This window comes from Saccoglossus kowalevskii, chromosome 8 (assembly GCF_978046115.1).
Source record: "Saccoglossus kowalevskii chromosome 8, keSacKowa6.1, whole genome shotgun sequence".
NCBI lineage: Eukaryota > Metazoa > Hemichordata > Enteropneusta > Harrimaniidae > Saccoglossus > Saccoglossus kowalevskii.
Window position 1 is genome coordinate 11,201,993 of NC_140648.1, and position 20,598 is coordinate 11,222,590.

Sequence of the window (20,598 nt, forward strand, 5' to 3'; positions counted from 1 at the left end):
ATTTTTGGTGAACATTTTTGTCATTGTTGGTAAAAAGTGATATTTTCGACTTCTTGTTAAAAACCGCAAGTCCGATTGCTTTGATATTACATATATAGGTACTACATGTGGACCTCTCTCAGATTTGTTCGTTTTGTGATGATATCTTCAATTCTCTAATTAATTTATTTTGGTGAATATTTTTGTAATTTTTGGTACAAAGTGATATTTTCGACTTCTTGTTAAAAACCGCAAGTCCGATTGCTTTGAAATTACATATATAGGTACTACATATGGACCTCTCTCAGATTTGTTCATTTTGTGATGATATCTTCAATTCTCTAATTTTGGTGAATATTTTTGTAATTTTTGGTAAAAAGTGATATTTTCGACTTCTTGTTAAAAACCAATAGTTCAATTGCTTTGATATTACATATAAAAATACTACATGTAGACCTTTCTCAGATTTGTTCATTTTGTGATGATATCTTCAGTTCTCTAATTTTGGTGAATATTTTTGTCATTTTTGGTAAAAAGTGATATTTTAGACTTCTTGTTGAAAACTGTAAGTCCGATTGCTTTGATATTACATATATAGGTACTACATGTGGACCTCTCTCAGATTTGTTCGTTTTGTGATGATATCTTCAATTCTCTAATTAATTTATTTTGGTGAATATTTTTGTAATTTTTGGTAAAAACTGTAAGTCCAATTGCTTTGATACTATTCATATTGTTCATTTTCTAATGATGTCTTCAGTTCTTTAATTGAAATGTGCATTGCTAACAGCGGAGCTATCTCAGCCGATAGGCTGCTTGTTCTCTAATTTTGGTGAATATTTTTGGTAAAAAGTGATATTTTCGACTTCTTGTTAAAAACCGCAAGTCTAATTGCTTTGATACTACATATATAGGTACTGCATGTGGACCTCTCTCAGATTTGTTCATTTCGTGATGATATCTTCAATTCCCTAATTTTGGTGAATATTTTTGTCATTTTTGGTAAAAAGTGATATTTTTGACTTCTTGTTAAAAACCGCAAGTCCGATTGCTTTGATATTACATATATAGGTACTACATGTGGACCTCTCTCAGATTTGTTCATTTTGTGATGATATCTTCAATTCTCTAATTTTGGTGAATATTTTTGTCATTTTTGGTAGAAAGTGATATTTTCGACTTCTTGTTAAAAACTGTCAGTCCGATTGCTTTGATACTATACATATTGTTCATTTTCTAATGATGTCTTCAGTTCTTTAATTGAAATGTGCATTGCTAACAGCGGAGCTATCTCAGCCGATAGGCTGCTTGTTTTAATCTGAGATGAGGCATTTGTTACTACCTAGTACTAAAATATGTCTGGATATTTAGAACAGTAACAAATTTTTCACTTTTGCTCTGGTTATACTTAAATTATACAATGAATATTTATTTTTGAGATACCATTTTTGGTATGTGTTGGCTCTTGGATATTTCAGCTTCATCAATCCTGTTCTTGGTTTAGTAATTTGCCCTTCCCAGATTGCGTAAAAACGAATAGTTTTGCGATTTTGACACAGAAATTGCCAGGGTAATGTGAATGTGACATTTTCCCAAATTAACCACATTTACACGTAATACAATAAACCACATTAGTGATGCATCTATTCCTACTCTCAACTGCAACAGTGCCTTTAGGAACAAAAAATACAATCTGAGCAGACCAATAAATTGTTCGTCATCTAAACTTTAGCTAGTAATAGTACCCCCCCCCCCACCTCAATTGCCGACACATATTTCATGGTTACAATAACTCGAGCAGTTCTCTATCCAATTTCTTTAAAACTTTGATGTTAGATTCACAGGTGTTTGACGACTTCTACATGGCTGTTTGGGGTAGAAATAATAATGAAATCTGCATATGCGCAAAATGAACCCTCTAATTTCCTTTGAAATGATGGAAACCTTTATAATCATATTCCTGACATGTTTATATTCCAGCTATATTACTATAAACAAAGCTATATATCTTAAATTTATAACTAACGGGGACTATGCCATGCATGGCTTATAAATCATGTCAGACTGCAACCCTCACTGATTGGTCTATGAAAACAGTTTTCTTCTTTGTGAGATTACGCCCATTATGCTTGCTGTACCACATTGTCCAGATGGGTCCCAGAAACCATCAGGTTTGTATACTTAGCAACTCATAGGCCTTACGATGGAGCCGCAAATACTCATGTGTTGACAGCAGGTTTCATAAAAACACACCATCTATCTGTTAGCTCGGCAGTCATCAAAGATGACAGGGGGGAGCTGTGATACGGTAGATTGTCGTCGATCGTCTGTTGTCAACTCTATTTTTGACTTTTTTTTGAAAACTACCAGCTCAATTGCTTTGTCAGATTTTTTTCCAGTCATGGCATTGTCTTCTCTATTTTTGGCAAATATTTTTGTTCAAAAATGCTATTTCACTTCTTGATGACTGTTTCATTGAATTGATACTTGGTATACATGAACATGCACCTTGAGTGAACATTTATTAGCTTAGATTTGGTGACTTAAAGTAATTCACAGACATATCCTATAACTGGAATTGATGTTCCAAAACTCTGGAACTATAAAACTTAGTGATAAGAATTAAACACAGGAGTTGCATCACTTAATCAGAATGTAAACAAATCCAAAGTTATTTATTTACATATAATTATGTTTACTTAACTATATGTGCGAGCTATTTTGACCGTCATCAGGTCGCTTGTCATAGTTTTATAAATTAGCCAAAGTGGGTATGAGAGGAAACTTCTATCATTATTTTATATGCAGGTAAAGGCAGCCATTGAAATGCCCCAGGGTTTGACAGGTAAAGGCAGCCGTTGAATGCCCCAGGGTTTGACAGGTAAAGGCAGCCGTTGAAATTCCCCAGGGTTTGACAGGTAAAGGCAGCCGTTGAATGCCCCAGGGTTTGACAGGTAAAGGCAGTCGTTGAAATGCCCCAGGGTTTGACAGGTAAAGGCAGCAGTTGAAGTGCCCCAGGGTTTGACAGGTAAAGGCAGCCATTGAAATGCCCCAGGGTTTGACAGGTAAAGGCAGCCGTTGAATGCCCCAGGGTTTGACAGGTAAAGGCAGTCGTTGAAATGCCCCAGGGTTTGACAGGTAAAGGCAGCAGTTGAAGTGCCCCAGGGTTTGACAGGTAAAGGCAGCCATTGAAATGCCCCAGGGTTTGACAGGTAAAGGCAGCCGTTGAATGCCCCAGGGTTTGACAGGTAAAGGCAGCCGTTGAAATTCCCCAGGGTTTGACAGGTAAAGGCAGCCGTTGAATGCCCCAGGGTTTGACAGGTAAAGGCAGCCGTTGAATGCCCCAGGGTTTGACAGGTAAAGGCAGCCGTTGAAATTCCCCAGGGTTTGACAGGTAAAGGCAGCCGTTGAAATGCCCCAGGGTTTGACAGGTAAAGGCAACCGTTGAATGCCCCAGGGTTTGACAGGTAAAGGCAGGCATTGAAATTCCCCAGGGTTTGACAGGTAAAGGCAACCGTTGAAATTCCCCAGGGTTTGACAGGTAAAGGCAGCCGTTGAAATGCCCCAGGGTTTGACAGGTAAAGGCAGCCGTTGAATGCCCCAGGGTTTGACAGGTAAAGGCAGCCGTTGAAATTCCCCAGGGTTTGACAGGTAAAGGCAGCCGTTGAAATTCCCCAGGGTTTGACAGGTAAGGGCAGCCGTTGATATGCCCCAGGGTTTGACAGGTAAAGGCAGCCGTTGAATGCCCCAGGGTTTGACAGGTAAAGGCAGCCGTTGAAATTCCCCAGGGTTTGACAGGTAAAGGCAGCCGTTGATATGCCCCAGGGTTTGACAGGTAAAGGCAGCCGTTGAAATTCCCCAGGGTTTGACAGGTAAAGGCAGCCGTTGAAATTCCCCAGGGTTTGACAGGTAAGGGCAGCCGTTGATATGCCCCAGGGTTTGACAGGTAAAGGCAGCCGTTGAATGCCCCAGGGTTTGACAGGTAAAGGCAGCCGTTGAATGCCCCAGGGTTTGACAGGTAAAGGCAGCCGTTGAATGCCCCAGGGTTTGACAGGTAAGGGCAGCCGTTGAATGCCCCAGGGTTTGACAGGTAAAGGCAGCCGTTGAATGCCCCAGGGTTTGACAGGTAAAGGCAGCCGTTGAATGCCCCAGGGTTTGACAGGTAAGGGCAGCCGTTGAATGCCCCAGGGTTTGACAGGTAAAGGCAACCGTTGAATGCCCCAGGGTTTGACAGGTAAAGGCAGCCATTGAATGCCCCAGGGTTTGACAGGTAAAGGCAGCCGTTGAATGCCCCAGGGTTTGACAGGTAAGGGCAGCCGTTGAATGCCCCAGGGTTTGACAGGTAAAGGCAGCCGTTGAATGCCCCAGGGTTTGACAGGTAAAGGCAGCCGTTGAAATTCCCCAGGGTTTGACAGGTAAAGGCAGCCGTTGAATGCCCCAGGGTTTGACAGGTAAAGGCAGCTGTTGAATGCCCCAGGGTTTGACAAGTAAAGGCAGCCGTTGAATGCCCCAGGGTTTGACAGGTAAAGGCAGCCGTTGAATGCCCCAGGGTTTGACAGGTAAAGGCAGCCGTTGAATGCCCCAGGGTTTGACAGGTAAGGGCAGCCGTTGAATGCCCCAGGGTTTGACAGGTAAAGGCAACCGTTGAATGCCCCAGGGTTTGACAGGTAAAGGCAGCCATTGAATGCCCCAGGGTTTGACAGGTAAAGGCAGCCGTTGAATGCCCCAGGGTTTGACAGGTAAGGGCAGCCGTTGAATGCCCCAGGGTTTGACAGGTAAAGGCAGCCGTTGAATGCCCCAGGGTTTGACAGGTAAGGGCAGCCGTTGATATGCCCCAGAGTTTGACAGGTAAAGGCAGCCGTTGAAATTCCCCAGGGTTTGACAGGTAAAGGCAGCCGTTGAATGCCCCAGGGTTTGACAGGTAAAGGCAGCCGTTGAATGCCCCAGGGTTTGACAGGTAAAGGCAGCCGTTGAATGCCCCAGGGTTTGACAGGTAAGGGCAGCCGTTGAATGCCCCAGGGTTTGACAGGTAAAGGCAGCCGTTGAATGCCCCAGGGTTTGACAGGTAAAGGCAGCCGTTGAATGCCCCAGGGTTTGACAGGTAAGGGCAGCCGTTGAATGCCCCAGGGTTTGACAGGTAAAGGCAACCGTTGAATGCCCCAGGGTTTGACAGGTAAAGGCAGCCATTGAATGCCCCAGGGTTTGACAGGTAAAGGCAGCCGTTGAATGCCCCAGGGTTTGACAGGTAAGGGCAGCCGTTGAATGCCCCAGGGTTTGACAGGTAAAGGCAACCGTTGAATGCCCCAGGGTTTGACAGGTAAAGGCAGCCGTTGAATGCCCCAGGGTTTGACAGGTAAAAGCAGCCGTTGGAATTCCCCAGGGTTTGACAGGTAAAGGCAGCCGTTGAATGCCCCAGGGTTTGACAGGTAAAGGCAGCCATTGAATGCCCCAGGGTTTGACAGGTAAGGGCAGCCGTTGAATGCCCCAGGGTTTGACAGGTAAAGGCAGCCGTTGAATGCCCCAGGGTTTGACAGGTAAGGGCAGCCGTTGAATGCCCCAGGGTTTGACAGGTAAAGGCAACCGTTGAATGCCCCAGGGTTTGACAGGTAAAGGCAGCCGTTGAATGCCCCAGGGTTTGACAGGTACAGGCAGCCGTTGAATGCCCCAGGGTTTGACAGGTAAGGGCAGCCGTTGAATGCCCCAGGGTTTGACAGGTAAAGGCAACCGTTGAATGCCCCAGGGTTTGACAGGTAAAGGCAGCCGTTGAATGCCCCAGGGTTTGACAGGTACAGGCAGCCGTTGAAATTCCCCAGGGTTTGACAGGTAAAGGCAGCCGTTGAATGCCCCAGGGTTTGACAGGTAAAGGCAGCCGTTGAATGCCCCAGGGTTTGACAGGTAAAGGCAGCCGTTGAATGCCCCAGGGTTTGACAGGTAAAGGCAACCGTTGAAGTGCCCAAGGGTTTGACAGGTAAAGGCAGCCGTTGAATGCCCCAGGGTTTGACAGGTAAGGGCAGCCGTTGAATGCCCCAGGGTTTGACAGGTAAAGGCAACCGTTGAATGCCCCAGGGTTTGACAGGTAAAGGCAGCCGTTGAATGCCCCAGGGTTTGACAGGTAAAGGCAGCCGTTGAAATTCCCCAGGGTTTGACAGGTAAAGGCAGCCGTTGAATGCCCCAGGGTTTGACAGGTAAAGGTAGCCGTTGAATGCCCCAGGGTTTGACAGGTAAAGGCAGCCGTTGAATGCCCCAGGGTTTGACAGGTAAAGGCAACCGTTGAATGCCCCAGGATTTGACAGGTAAGGGCAGGCATTGAAATTCCCCAGGGTTTGACAGGTAAAGGCAGCCATTGAATGCCCCAGGGTTTGACAGGTAAAGGCAGCTGTTGATATGCCCCAGGGTTTGACAGGTAAAGGCAACCGTTGAAATTCCCCAGGGTTTGACAGGTAAAGGCAGCCGTTGAAATGCCCCAGGGTTTGACAGGTAAAGGCAGCCGTTGAATGCCCCAGGGTTTGACAGGTAAGGGCAGGCATTGAAATTCCCTAGGGTTTGACAGGTAAAGGCAGCCGTTGAATGCCCCAGGGTTTGACAGGTAAGGGCAGTGGTTGAATGCCCCAGGGTTTGACAGGTAAAGGCAGCCGTTGAATGCCCCAGGGTTTGACAGGTAAGGGCAGGCATTGAAATTCCCTAGGGTTTGACAGGTAAAGGCAGCCGTTGAAGTGCCCCAGGGTTTGACAGGTAAAGGCAGCCGTTGAATGCCCCAGGGTTTGACAGGTAAAGGCAGCCGTTGAAATGCCCCAAGGTTTGACAGGTAAAGGCAACCGTTGAAATTCCCCAGGGTTTGACAGGTAAAGGCAGCCGTTGAAATTCCCCAGGGTTTGACAGGTAAAGGCAGCCGTTGAATGCCCCAGGGTTTGACAGGTAAAGGCAGCCGTTGATATGCCCCAGGGTTTGACAGGTAAAGGCAGCCGTTGAAATTCCCCAGGGTTTGACAGGTAAAGGCAGCCGTTGATATGCCCCAGGGTTTGACAGGTAAAGGCAGCCGTTGAAATTCCCCAGGGTTTGACAGGTAAAGGCAGCCGTTGAATGCCCCAGGGTTTGACAGGTAAAGGCAGCCGTTGAATGCCCCAGGGTTTGACAGGTAAGGGCAGGCATTGAAATGTCACCTGGTTATTTCACCTCTAGTTGTTGGAGGTGAAACAGTTGTCTACTAATGTATTAAAATTAATGTACCTCTTATATGACACAGATGACCTAGCTCTTTTCAGCAGCCCCCCCCCCCCCTATTTGCCTGCAATGCTTATTAAATTCACTGGCTGTATAATGTAAGGGGTGATATTCTAGGTCATGTATTTGGTACAAAACACAAAAATAAATTGCTGATCAGGCCAAAAGAGCGCTTTATAGTTTACAGAAATTACTTTATGAATTCAGTAGATTAAAAATATATATCAAGTTTTTTGTTTGTAAAAATCTCCCAATTCACCATTATGGCAGTACAGTTTGGAGAATACATATTTGTAAATTTATATTGGGTGTCATGACAACGAATGCTTTGCAGCAAGAAAAGAGTTTGGAAGACATCTAATATAATACTGAAAATGTATCCATATATAATCACCCAAAATCAGTATGCTATCAGTACCAGTGCACCGGGACGAACATGGGTTTGAAATGTTGAGATCTTTATGTAACAAGATTTTGGTGCATTGTGGGTAAATCAGCAGGTGAGAAATCCGGTAGTAAATCAAGTAGCTTCGATATTTCACCGTTAATGTGGTACACTGATATTGAAGAATGTCCAAAATTACGTACATATTGTACTCACCCCAGGGTCTTTTGAACCATATATGTACCCTCAATTGTAGGATGTAATTATTTATTTTATTCAAGCTACCAGTATATTGTATTGACATTTGAGGCCCAAGGCCTATAGTACGTGAATATAGTTCAATTAGTTTTATTGAATGACCTTGAAGATAAAACGTGTAAACTTTTTTTTCAGAGAAAGGTCGTCCGTACTTGACATGTTGACGTATATGTATCGTTGGTCGCGTTACATTGACAATGTACATCTGATATTCGTCACATGACATACAATCTCAAAGGAACACTGAGCGTGAGGGCGTGCTTGCATTCCGTTTATCTATGAGCGCGAAATTCTGCCAGGTACTAGTAACTAACAGTTACAGCGGGGTATCCGTCAAACTTGTCAAATTTGGCAACACAGACACGATTGCGTGTGTACATACACGGGTGTTTACTTCAAAGACACTAGACAATACTAATAACGGCATTATTCGACCTGTGCTTAAGAATATATGAATGTTTCAAATATAATCTCGAGTCGATAGAGGGCGGAATTTACCGTCTAGCCATATACGTTTCACTGTATGTAAAACGAATATATAACAGACGATCTCTACTTGTAAATATCTATATGTATTGAGAATAATGTAAATTTAGAATAGGACAGTTTATTCAGCGACGAAACCGTTAAGTTACAGTGCTCTCAACGTCAAGTCGATCTTGCTAATTGTACTACTTACTGACGTATTCACATCTGGAGTACTGGATCACTTTGGCTGGTCCCCGTCTCAAGTGTCACGGCGGCGCACCAAGCCACAAGAGGCCGGTAACTATTAATGATTACAGCATTTTGATTGGTCCGTCACGTTCTCGTTCCTTGTTCTGTGTCCCTTGGTTACCTGACGCCAGCGCTTACCCTCGTAGTCGTTCTATATATAATGAGGGTTTTCCTTTTATCTCGTGAATATAAAACTGTCTTTTTTTGTTACACAAATAGCAAGAAACATGGACATGGCTTTGTTGCAGTATTGCAGACACGTTTACGCAGAACGAAAGTTGAATTTTTTTTTCAAATTACGTCACTCAGTCACGTGCCTTTGGGCCGGAATACTGGTCCGAGGGGAGGCAAGGGGGGTAGCTGGTACGGTTTTACGGGAAATAAAAAGTTTTTTTTTTTACAATTTACAAGGAAAAAACGGACGTTTTTACAGTTTACAGTGTTAAAAAAGTGGAACATTGAATGGTCCGAAGAGCTCTCCAACTCAAATTCTCCGCCATTACTGCGCCGTGTGTAGAGACGCATGCGCATATTACCCTCGTAATGCTCTTCATTCGGCTAGAAGGCCTTTTACGTCTTGACATTCAATTTTGTAGTGGATTGTGTCATTTAGTCGTTTTACAGTTTCTAAAATGTAATTTCCCTGGATTATTTTTTACGATTTTTTTTATTAGGATGTACATTCTTGTACGTACCGAGAAAAATGATTACGTTGTACGTCTAGCCGGTGATTATAGAATTACGGAATTTATATTTTCTATTTACGTTGTACGAACAAAAAAATATTGCAATTACGTTGAACGAAAATAACCCTTGCCCCCCTCTGGTCCAGTGAAACACTATGGTGATGACGAGTTACCTGTCATTCTCTACCATCTGTCCCAGGCAACTGTTACCGCAGGATGGCGCGTGACCCTTGTTACGCAGACTGGTTACCTGCGTCCTATTTGCCATTCGCAAGGGACGCCGGGAACCAGCGAATAGATCACTCGATATGTCTTCAAATGAACCATTTAAAAGTGAAATACATGAAATGCAGATTTCGCTACCTTAATAAGTACCCCGATAAAATATGAACAAAAAAAGTGACTGGGTTGTTTTCTGTTATACATAATCCTGCGTATGTTTAATGGTCCATTAAATATAGTTTGACAATTTCACTCAACACTTTGAATATTAATAGTTATCTGTTTCATGGGCATTTCGCTTGGTAAGTTCAGTTGCCTTGCGTCAGAGTAATTGATGTATTACTTTGCGTTGTGCCTGTGCTTTTTAAAATAATTAATCATGTATCGGCTCACTGCGTCGTGATGCCGCTATTCAATGTCATATGTCAATTCTTAGCAATATATATTTAAAAGCATGCATTGAAAGACAAACATCTGTAAACTGGTGATTGGCTGAAGGGCATGATATTGCCTACGCTCTCAATTTGCGCGCACGCATTTACGTGAAGGGCAGCTGCGACCGCCCACACACTGTAAAATACTTTATTTTCGCTGAAGTAATAATTCAATGAAAATAAACCCAGCGAATATACCTTTTTTTCCTATATTATACATTCAACTTGTCAAAAATCAGTGCAAATAAATTCCATACAAAGCACTAAAATGTCTTTACAGCAAAAATTCCAGCTAAGATAAAGTATCCTACGGTATTACAATTGATGCACTTGTTGATTGTATAATGTTGAACTATCTCAGTAATATTAATTGGACTAACGACGATACCATTTTTACTCGGTCTAACAAATATTTTGATTTACAAAACGTTTACAACGACCATAGCTTTATGTCTTTCATTGTATACACTGTAAATTTAGAAAAAGACTGTGAACTAAATTTACAAAGGTAACATATATGTTTAGATGACAACGAACTGGTATTAGACTGATATCCCTGCCATGTGCAGTGATTCGTTTCCTATGTCGACGCCGCCGTTTTTCACAAGTTAGATCCGGATCGAGTGAATCTCCTGTGACAAGTTTTACGTAATTTAACCTGAAAATACAACTGGACTGCACGCAGTCTGTTTGTTTGTTTGTCTGTCTGTCTGTCTGTGACCGTACCCATATAACATGTTTTTCAGAAATAGCATTATTGTGTCTTACGTGTAAAGCGTCTCCGTCGTTCTATAAAACACTAGTCACGTGGGATACTGGCACAGACTAGTCACAATCGCGTACACACGATATCATTCCCAACACATTCTCGGTAAGATAACAATGTATTTTAATCAAAGGGGCGCCTCTATGTGGCATACACAGATATATACGTATATGCCGGGGGACACTTTAGTCAGAGAAGAGTCGACGTCATCACACAAGTACAAGTGACCTTACACTCCTCAATCGATATTTTTATTGACACAAAATAGTGCGTGTTAACTCCTGAAATCTCTGACATACGCTTGAAATCTTGCGAGCATGGTAATTTCGACCCAAAGTGGACTCGGCATGGACAATTAGTGATGACATAATGCCTACAGATATCAAATATTTTGATTATTTTTATAACACGATCCAGACATGAGATTTAATGACCCATTTCATAAAACTCAAATCTTCTATTATTCGTTAAAACTGTATTCTGAGTACTAAACACGTTAAAGCGCGGTAGTCGTCGCGCTGCGCATGTGCCACGTCTGTGTTGATAAACATTGATTTTCCCGCAATCCAATGCGCTCTTCAAATGGAAATCACAAGTATGAGGTTTGACCTGGGCGCGACTTGTACTGATTACCGTCGGTGACTCCTTCGATACCTTCCAATAACATGAAAATTACTTAATTAAAGCTTGGAAACGTCTCAGTTCGTACTCGTTGGTCTGCACAACAGTCAAAGTCGTCATCTTTGTTTATATGAGACCCATATATATCGCACATGCGTAGCGTGACGACTACCGCGCTTTAATTTTCAAATATCTGTTACCCTTTTTTACGTGCAGGATTCAGTGCACGCATGCGTCAACACATATAGGACTCGCATCGAACACCACACGTTGTAAAGTCTGTACATGTACACACACATCCAACCCATATTCAACAGCCATGGCGAGTGAGTACACATCGATCTGACTCGAATACCCTCACTGCATCTCTCCGCTACTATCGGTACACCGATTCACTGTTTTTTTCTTCCACGAGAAAATCTGTATAAAACCCAATGCAATCACACTGAACTGTTATCTTACACAAAATCCATTCCGATCACAGCGGGAATTATCGTTTATATACCCCGGGGTTTCCACGATATGTCCCAATAATTTATTCAGTGGCTTTGTGTTAATAATTGATATCCACTCCCGGCATTGATTATCTGAATCTCAGTTCAACCTTTGTACATATCCGCGTAATTCAATGCCTACGTAGTGATCTGAATGCGGAATTCATAATGTATGTGTAAAGATTACCTTCTATACGCGACTCTACATAAATGTGGCTCTTGATTTCATACCCTGAACAATAATCGGTGAGCCTGGTAGCGTTTCTAACATCTTGACCACTCATGTCAGTTAGATAGATAGACCGGAATATCAGCGTATAAAATGAGTTTGTAACATGTACCAATTGTTTGGTTGGACTAATCGGCTGATTGTGATTGTTGTCCAACAGCAATGTAATTCGTAAGTCGTCAATGCAGTTTCTGTTCCCATGAGCCTCATTATGAGTTCCAGCAGGCAACAGAACGCGGCGAGGGCGCTAGATGCCTTCATCGAACGCAACCAGACAATAAACAGTTTAAATGTCTTTATTGTTATTATAAAATAATATAATGGCATGATTCTAGAATAACCATTGTTTCCTCCACAATGTTACAATCTTCAAGACAAGTGGAGATGTCCTGGTGTTACGTCATTGCTCTTCCATAGCTTGACATTGTAGGACAGTGATCATTGATATTAAAGCGGGAGGGTCGTCATCTGCGAACGCGCGGGAATTGAGTTCCAAGCGACCATAACAACATACGCTAAAAACGCAAAGGCCCATGGGTAGACTCTTGTTTGTAAACAATGACACGCTATGGCCATCTGAAGCATGCGCAGGTGACGACTCCCCCGCTTTAAACTTGTCTACAACGGACTACAAACTGAGACGTTACCAAGCTTCAATTATGGTTTTTTTTAGGTGATTGGAAGGTATCGAACGAATTACTGGCGGTAATTAGTGCAAGGAAAATCAATGTTGATCAACACAAATGTCACATGCGCAGCGCGACGACAGCCGCCCTTCAATATACTGTATTACATGTTCATCGGTAGTACAATAACATCTATTTTGCATTTTTAGAACCGGTATATGTAGTAATGCCAAATGTTTTTGACATATTTGAAGTTTACAAATTATAATGTATGTATCAGTGAAAGGAATGTGGTAAATTTCTTTAATATACGTGTAATGTGTCAATATCGAATAATTATACAAAGCTGATTATTAATGTAATTATGATTTTCACAAAGAACATTTCTCAGTATATTCACACTGTGCATAACACTGGCATATTAAGATTCTAAAGATTCAATTATGGCCACCATTTGAAAACATATACATACTAAATCATTGCAAGAATTACTGAAAAGTAACAGCGGAACATTTCAGTATTCGAAAAATTACAATTTTAACTTTTGAACTAAAAAAGGAGAAATCGATAGTATAGTATGCAAATAAGTAATGTTCAAATGACCTAATAGTTGAATCAATGGACATTCCATTGTATAATGGATAATAAGAGCAAACGATTTTTTAGGAAAAGTTCTACAGCCAAGTGCTCGTATTCTCCTCGATGATCACGTGGTTCAATTTGTTTGATGATTTCGATGCACAATGTGCTACAGTTATCTCAGATTGTGTTGTCTTTTTGCAGCACCTTAACAGACGGACTACATTCTCTTTAAAGTTCCTTCCAACGAACGTATATATAACTGGATTGACGGCGCTGTTAGCGTAGCCTAAACATATACCGACGTAGTCAAATATCACCACGTTGCGGGTTAAGCTGGAGTCACGCCTGAGAAAAATGACGTACACCTTGATGGCGTAGAATGGAAACCAGCATATAGCGAATGTTATAACGGCCACGATCACTAATGTGGCGATGCGCCTTGAGCCTCTGCGCTTTCCCGTTCTCACACCAGGACATTTGTTCTGTGAGACATGGTACAAGATCTTGAAGTAGCATGTGCATATAATGGACAATGGACACATGTATCCTATTGTAAGAGCGTATATGATGAACGTGCTTTGTAAGTTTGAATACGGCCATTGGATAGCACACACCTTGGTGTTGTTCGAGTTTCTGAAGCTGGTGGCGGTATCCGTGTAAATCCACATCGGAATGCAGAGTACAATCGCTGCTATCCAGGCGGCAATGCATGTCAAGCGACACGTCCGGACGGTGCGAATTCGTCGAAATCTTAACGGATGAACAATGGCCAAATGTCGATCAATACTCATGGCTGTTAGCAAAAACACGCCTGCGAATTGGTTGACGCTATCGAAAGGGAAGATAAGTTTGCAAAGAACTCGCCCAAATACCCACTTGCCGGTGCCGTGCTGGAAAGCCAGAAACGGCATGGCCAGCATGAATAGAAAATCGGCGATTGCTAGATTGAGAATAAAAATATTTGGGAGAGAGTTCTTGTTAGAAAATCGCAGTATGACGAGAATAACCAACAAGTTGCCGATGAATCCACACAGACACACGGTGCCGTAGAATATAGGTATGGCAATCGCCAACCGAGCCTGTAAAACTGACCACCAAACCGGCGGTAAAACGTACTCCACCAACGTATCATTCAGTACATCCGTATAAGAGGTGTTGTCCCAATAGTAAGAAATCCCATTCTGTAAAATATCCATGGCTATGTCGCTATGCCCGATCGCCGTAGTCGTGTTTAGTAAGTTTGTTAAATTTGATATTTCAGCGATTTCGTCGCGACTTGAAACATCAGTGCTGTTCCATAGGGTCGCGGTATTCGTCATATTCGTATTCTACCCTAGAATGAACAGCCAGCACAAATTCGTTGAAGATTGTGAAGCGATTACCATTAATTATCAATTGATAGAATGTCACCAATCAATACAATACGCCTTATTGACAATGTTACAATCAGATTTTCTCCCATCCTTCGTGGTGGCGTGTTAAACCAACCAGCCAAGCGTACACACAAAAGTCCGCTGCTTGAATACCTGACAACAACCAACCCAGAGAGAACCAACGAGATTACTCCACATAATAGCTTTGTTGCCGTATTGTGTTATTCTATTATGTAGACCGAACACGACTAAATCTCACCAGAAAGAGCTGTGGCGAGATTCAAGCTGAGCTCCCAAAAAAAGAGCATTTGGTGTATTGTCTAACATTTCCACCTGCTGGCAGTTTAGCGATATCGTGCAGGGTTAATTCTTGTTCTTTTATAACGAATTTATAATTGACAAATTAGCCCCATGACATTTCATAAGCTGCAAGTAGACGGCACATTGACACAACGTACTAGGGAGTCGTACGTAAACAGCCACGGACAATCATGTGACGTTACCAAATTAAACTCGTAAGTTCCGTGATGTATTCGAATTAAAAAAATATATACACGAAAAAGTATACAGAGCATTGCGTTACTTTAAAATGACTCATTTGTGAAATATACAGTGCCACCGAAACCACATGATTATACTTATAAATATATTTATACATATTTAAAAACTATTTTTATTATATGAAAAATACTCTCCGTCAAGGTAAAGTTACTATGTTCATGAATAGAACAGTCTTTTTTTCCTGTCAAAGATTTCTTCCAAAAATTCAAGATGGCGGACCAGTTTCAAAATGGCGGACTTTTTAATATGTTTTTGCTATACTGTGGATATGTTATCATTATAATTATACTATTATTTTTCTATCAATGTTTTCTCTTCAGATTTTATGCAAGGAAGCATGTTAGAATATATTGAGACTTGGGGCATGTTGAAAATTTTCCTACAATTCAAGATGGCGGACTAGTTTCAAAATGGCGGACTGTTTAATATATTGTTGCTATACTGTGGAGATTTTATCATTATAATTATACTATTATTTTTCTATCAATGTTTTCTCTTCAGATTTCATGCCAGGGAGCATGTTAGAATATATATTGACTTGGGGCATGTTGAAAATTGTCAAAAAATTCAAGATGGCGGACTAGTTTCAAAATGGCGGACATTTTAATATATTTTCGCTATACTGTGGAGATTTTATCATTATACTATTTTTTTTATCTATCAAAGTTTTCTATCTAGATTTTATGCCAGAAAACATGTAAAATTATATAACACTTGGGGAATGTTGAAAATTCCCCGAAAATTCAAAATGGCGGCCTTTTTAATATATTTTCGCTACACTGTGGAGATACTGTCATTATAATTGTGCTATTGGGGGGGGGGGGCTATCATAGTTTTTCTTTTCAGACTTCTTGCAAGAAAGCATGTTAGAATATATTAAGATTTGGGGTATGTTATAATATTAAAATTATGGAAAGGACAATATTTCAAAACATAATGAATGTACCTGAAATCCTATTCACAACAATGTGCCCTCTCAAACATTGTTAACATAACACCTTTTATTATTTTACTAAAATTTCATTTATTTGCCCACAAATAGTATCTATTCTGATTTAGTGATGTAATGAAATCAGGGTTTCTTGTACTTTATGGATTTGATTTATTGAATACTCTTATTAGTCTCTCTCGCTGTAATCTCACTACACTTGGCAGTGGAGTGGGCATTGCTACCAAAGTGCTTTGCATTCGGGAATAAAAACTATGCCCGTTATCTGACATTTCAACACGTTAAGCTGCAAGATATCAAAAGTAAGCAAACAGTAGCATGGAATGATCTTCTAGTTAATGGTTTTGGTGGTTCAGTCTCTGGCAAGCCATTCTCAATCATCCATGGCGACTTAATAACTGAAACAACAATTAATATAACAAAAAAGTAAAGATTAGAGGGGGCCTATGCAAGGAGGACTTAGTACAAACGGAAAAGCTGTTGGTACGTTTGTGAAAACCAGTCACTCTATGACTACAGTTCGAGTTAAACTAAAGGAACGTTTGAAAGTGCACACGAAAACAACTGTTGGAGCAATTACGAAGCACGAGACTATGATTGAAAGTCTAGTCCTGCAGCTGGACACATATTTTGACCCATTTCTTCAGGGTCCTGCGAGACATTTCAAAACTGGAGCACAACTAGAGCCAGGTGTAGTCAAGGGTATATTGAGTTCTTATGCGATGGGAGAAGACACATGTATATTGAGTTTGTTGATGAACTACTCAAAACCACAGACAACAGAGTCAGCATTATTGCACCAATAAAGAACCCTAAACTCAAATTGGTGTGGGGCGAACAAAAAAGTTCCAAAAGCAGTGAGTGTTCTCAAAGAAGACATACAATAATTTGGTGTTCTTGTTGGTAAAGTTGCGAGTCCAAAGGAAGCAAACTCCTACCATCTAACTAGTGTTCCACTCGCATTAGCTTCACCTGATAGAGATCTCAGACAAGGTTGGTAATCATCTCTATGAATTACCTGATAGACGAATCGAATGTTGAGGTACAAACTCCTTTGTCTCAGGCAGCATGGTTAATTGATGGCATGGCTGCAGTTAGATCAATTAAAACCAAGCCAACATGGGGAGAGTATGCAAAGACATACTTCAGATTCTGCACACCTGCACCTGCGGATCGAGCATACTCACTTGGTGTGATATTTGACAACTACACACAGGAGACTACAAAACAACTTACACAGCGTCGCAGAGGGAACCTTGGTAAGAGAGTTTTAATTACAAGTCATGAGCAAAGTATGCAACAGCAAAAGGATTGGGACATTTTCCTTCATAACTCAGACAATAAAACAGAACTGATACGTTTCCTTGTAAATTATGCCAAAGACCACAAAGAAATGTTCAAAATACCACTCTACATTACAGAAAATGAAAAGACATGGCTGATCGCCAATGAAAATATAACAGAGCTCGAAGAGAGTAACCATTGTGAAGCCGATACTCGCATGATACTGGAGGCTAATAAGTCGGATGCAACCGTGATTGTTCATGCAACAGACACTGATGTCTTAGTATTGCTGGTTCATAAATGTCCAACTCGCCTTTTAAATCGGAAATGGCAAATGAAAGTTGGTGACCAAAGATTCGTGGATATTGAGTCAATTTGTGAACATATCGACACAGAGGCATATCACAGCATCACTGCTTAAATATGATACAACCTCTTTTCCGTTTGGAATAGGGAAATTAAAGCCATGGAAAAAGATGAACAAATTGAATTTTTACAGCCTGTTGAACAAATTGATTCCACTTTAGCCTCAGAAAAAGAATTGTCACAAGCCAAGGAATTCTTTCGAACTGTAATGTACGCAGGCAAAACAGATGAATATTATGTTGACACAAGAGTTCGGATGTATCATGCAGGAAATGAACATACAGAAATCAGAAGAACCTTACTGTATTTGAAAAATAATTTTTATGGTCCCAGGGACCAAAAACCATTAAAATATATTGTATAGACTCCAAATCCAGGTTGGTCACTTGCCAGGTTAAATATACGATGTTATTAGTCATTGTTAGTGGGCTGTCAGCGTAACAAACTGTTCAGGCAGCCCGAGGTATGCAAGCTTTGGAATTTCGGCGTGTTAGTGATAACATCGTTACGAAGAATCCAGAAAACGATTTGTTTGATGATCTTTGATAGGTTTCCATATGCCAAATATGTATAAAAGGTACTCTGATACTCTTTGTAATATGAGGTTATTACGAGGATACCTCAAATTATGCATGAAGGCAGTACAGCGGGAGTATCGACTGACGCGCAGCGGAGGTCGATGCGACGGCGTACTGTCTGAATGCATACTTTGAGGTACCCTCGTAATAACCTTATTATATCTTTTTCTTCCAAGATACATCATTTCGCGCGTAATCATTCCATGTTTGGAACTCGCATTTTCTAATATGGTAGGATGAAAATATCCCGTAAAATATCGCAAAATTATGGCACACTGTAACTTATGGCATTACGGTGACAGATGTATAATAATAACGTTTATCAGTCGCGTTGTCTAACGACAGAGCAGGTGTAAACGTTTTGTTTTTCTCAAATAGGCATATTTTTTTGATGTACGGCCACAAATGAAAACAATATCGATGTTCTCAACGTCATCACTTAATATGTATGTACGTCACAGAAGTGTTTCGACCATAGAGGGCGCATTCGATACGACACCTACTATTCACATCCAGGGTGAACTCACACAATGATATGGAAGTAAGTACAGAATATATGATGCAGGGAATGCAGGGAAATACGAATGCGTATGTAAAACTCTGATGCCTGGCCAATGATGAATTACAGTAAACTTCATATGCAGAGTGTAATCGGTAACAAAATTCGCATTCAGATTGTAAATCATTCATATACAGATTTTAAACAGCTACAGGTGTATTCAGATTTTTTTTATTCACATGAATATTCATATCCGCGTTGCAAACAACCACGTACACTTGGCTTCAGCTTGTAACTCGCACACAATTATTCATAGGCAGATTTTAAACGGCCACAATTCAGCTTGTAAATCATGCAAATATGATGGTAGTGATTTATAACAATAATGAATCTCCCACAGCGTCGTATTGAATATGTATTAATACGCTTTATCACACACATTATCTTTCCATAGACCCTTCTCCAATATAGCGTTGTGGATGATTTATCATTGTTTAACAGGTCAAAGAGGGGGGTTGTGAGAAATAATGGACGCGATGCAGCCAAACTCATTTCGTTACGCGATAATTGGCTGCTAGGAGTCTTTTACTAGTATTTAAAGTTACGGTATAATATAATATCAATGTGTATAGACGTTGTAGTTCAATTACGCGGAGATCGTTCACAGACAAACGATCTTATAAAACATGCTACAGTAATTGGTAATTTTTTGGATGAAAAGAAGTTTTTATCAAGATCTGTAACAATAGAAAATTATGTTTATCCAGTCCAACACGTTTGTTTGAGAGGGGGAGAAAAGGAACAGAAATAGGAAGAGGAAAATGTACTGTACACTATTAAGACGTTGCGTGGACAAGCGGTGGTGTAGAACACATGAACCTTCGACAACTGAACAATCATCATCGTCGTCCATACTTTCCCCGAGTCATTCACGATCGAGTCACGAGTCCTACACGCAAATCTAAATCATAACAAGAAAATGCAAATACAAATTCCTTAAAATATGAGATAACTTTATTACTATAATTAGCTATATCATATATTTTAATTAGAATTTCGTCAATTTATCCACATAAACAATGGGCGTGAATATTTCACAACTATTTTCCAATCTCCAAAAAAAATGGATTCTGATAATGTCAATTTATGGGTATCCAAACTAAGTAAAATAGGTGAAAAGGATAACAGACATTATTAATTAATGTTGGACTTACAAGCTACTAGAAACAAATATAAAAGAGTAAGAAAGACAGAATGCTGTCATCGAAACTTGTCTTTACTTTACTTTTTATGTAGTTGGTTTCACGCAATGTGACTTACTATCTCCACAAGTAATGCACCTGTTTGCCCCTTTGATTTCCCGCGGCGGGTCACGACGTTATTCTAGCCAACGGTCTTTTGTAATTAAATTCAATGATCTGTACTACCAGTAGACCGTAACCTTGGATGCCCATCACCGAGGAAAGACAACGTTATATTAAGATGCCTAGTGGTCAAATAAAGAAACTGCCGAGCCGTGAAGATATTAGAAAATTACGAACTACGTGTAGATGCTAATTTATACGGCTTTAATGCAAGGCATATCTCAGCGATGTACATCACATGTTAGCAACAGCTATGAATAATCACATTCAGTATTATAAGTCAAATACAACTTATTTATACACCGCTTGATAATAAACTTCGATACTCATCTCAGACATCACAAGTCGATTCGAAATCCCGCTATCGCCGAAAGAATATCGGATCATTCACGTTGTTAAATAGG

General features: G+C 40.8%; 1 protein-coding gene across 1 annotated transcript; it reads right to left on the reverse strand.

Moving 5' to 3' along the window:
• Positions 1–13,312: 13,312 nt before the first annotated feature.
• Positions 13,313–14,539, reverse strand: LOC102804122 (somatostatin receptor type 5-like). The gene has a single exon (XM_006814360.1). The coding sequence runs from the start codon at positions 14,537–14,539 to the stop codon at positions 13,313–13,315; it is 1,227 nt and encodes a 408-aa protein (XP_006814423.1).
• Between the last annotated feature and the right edge of the window lie 6,059 nt (positions 14,540–20,598).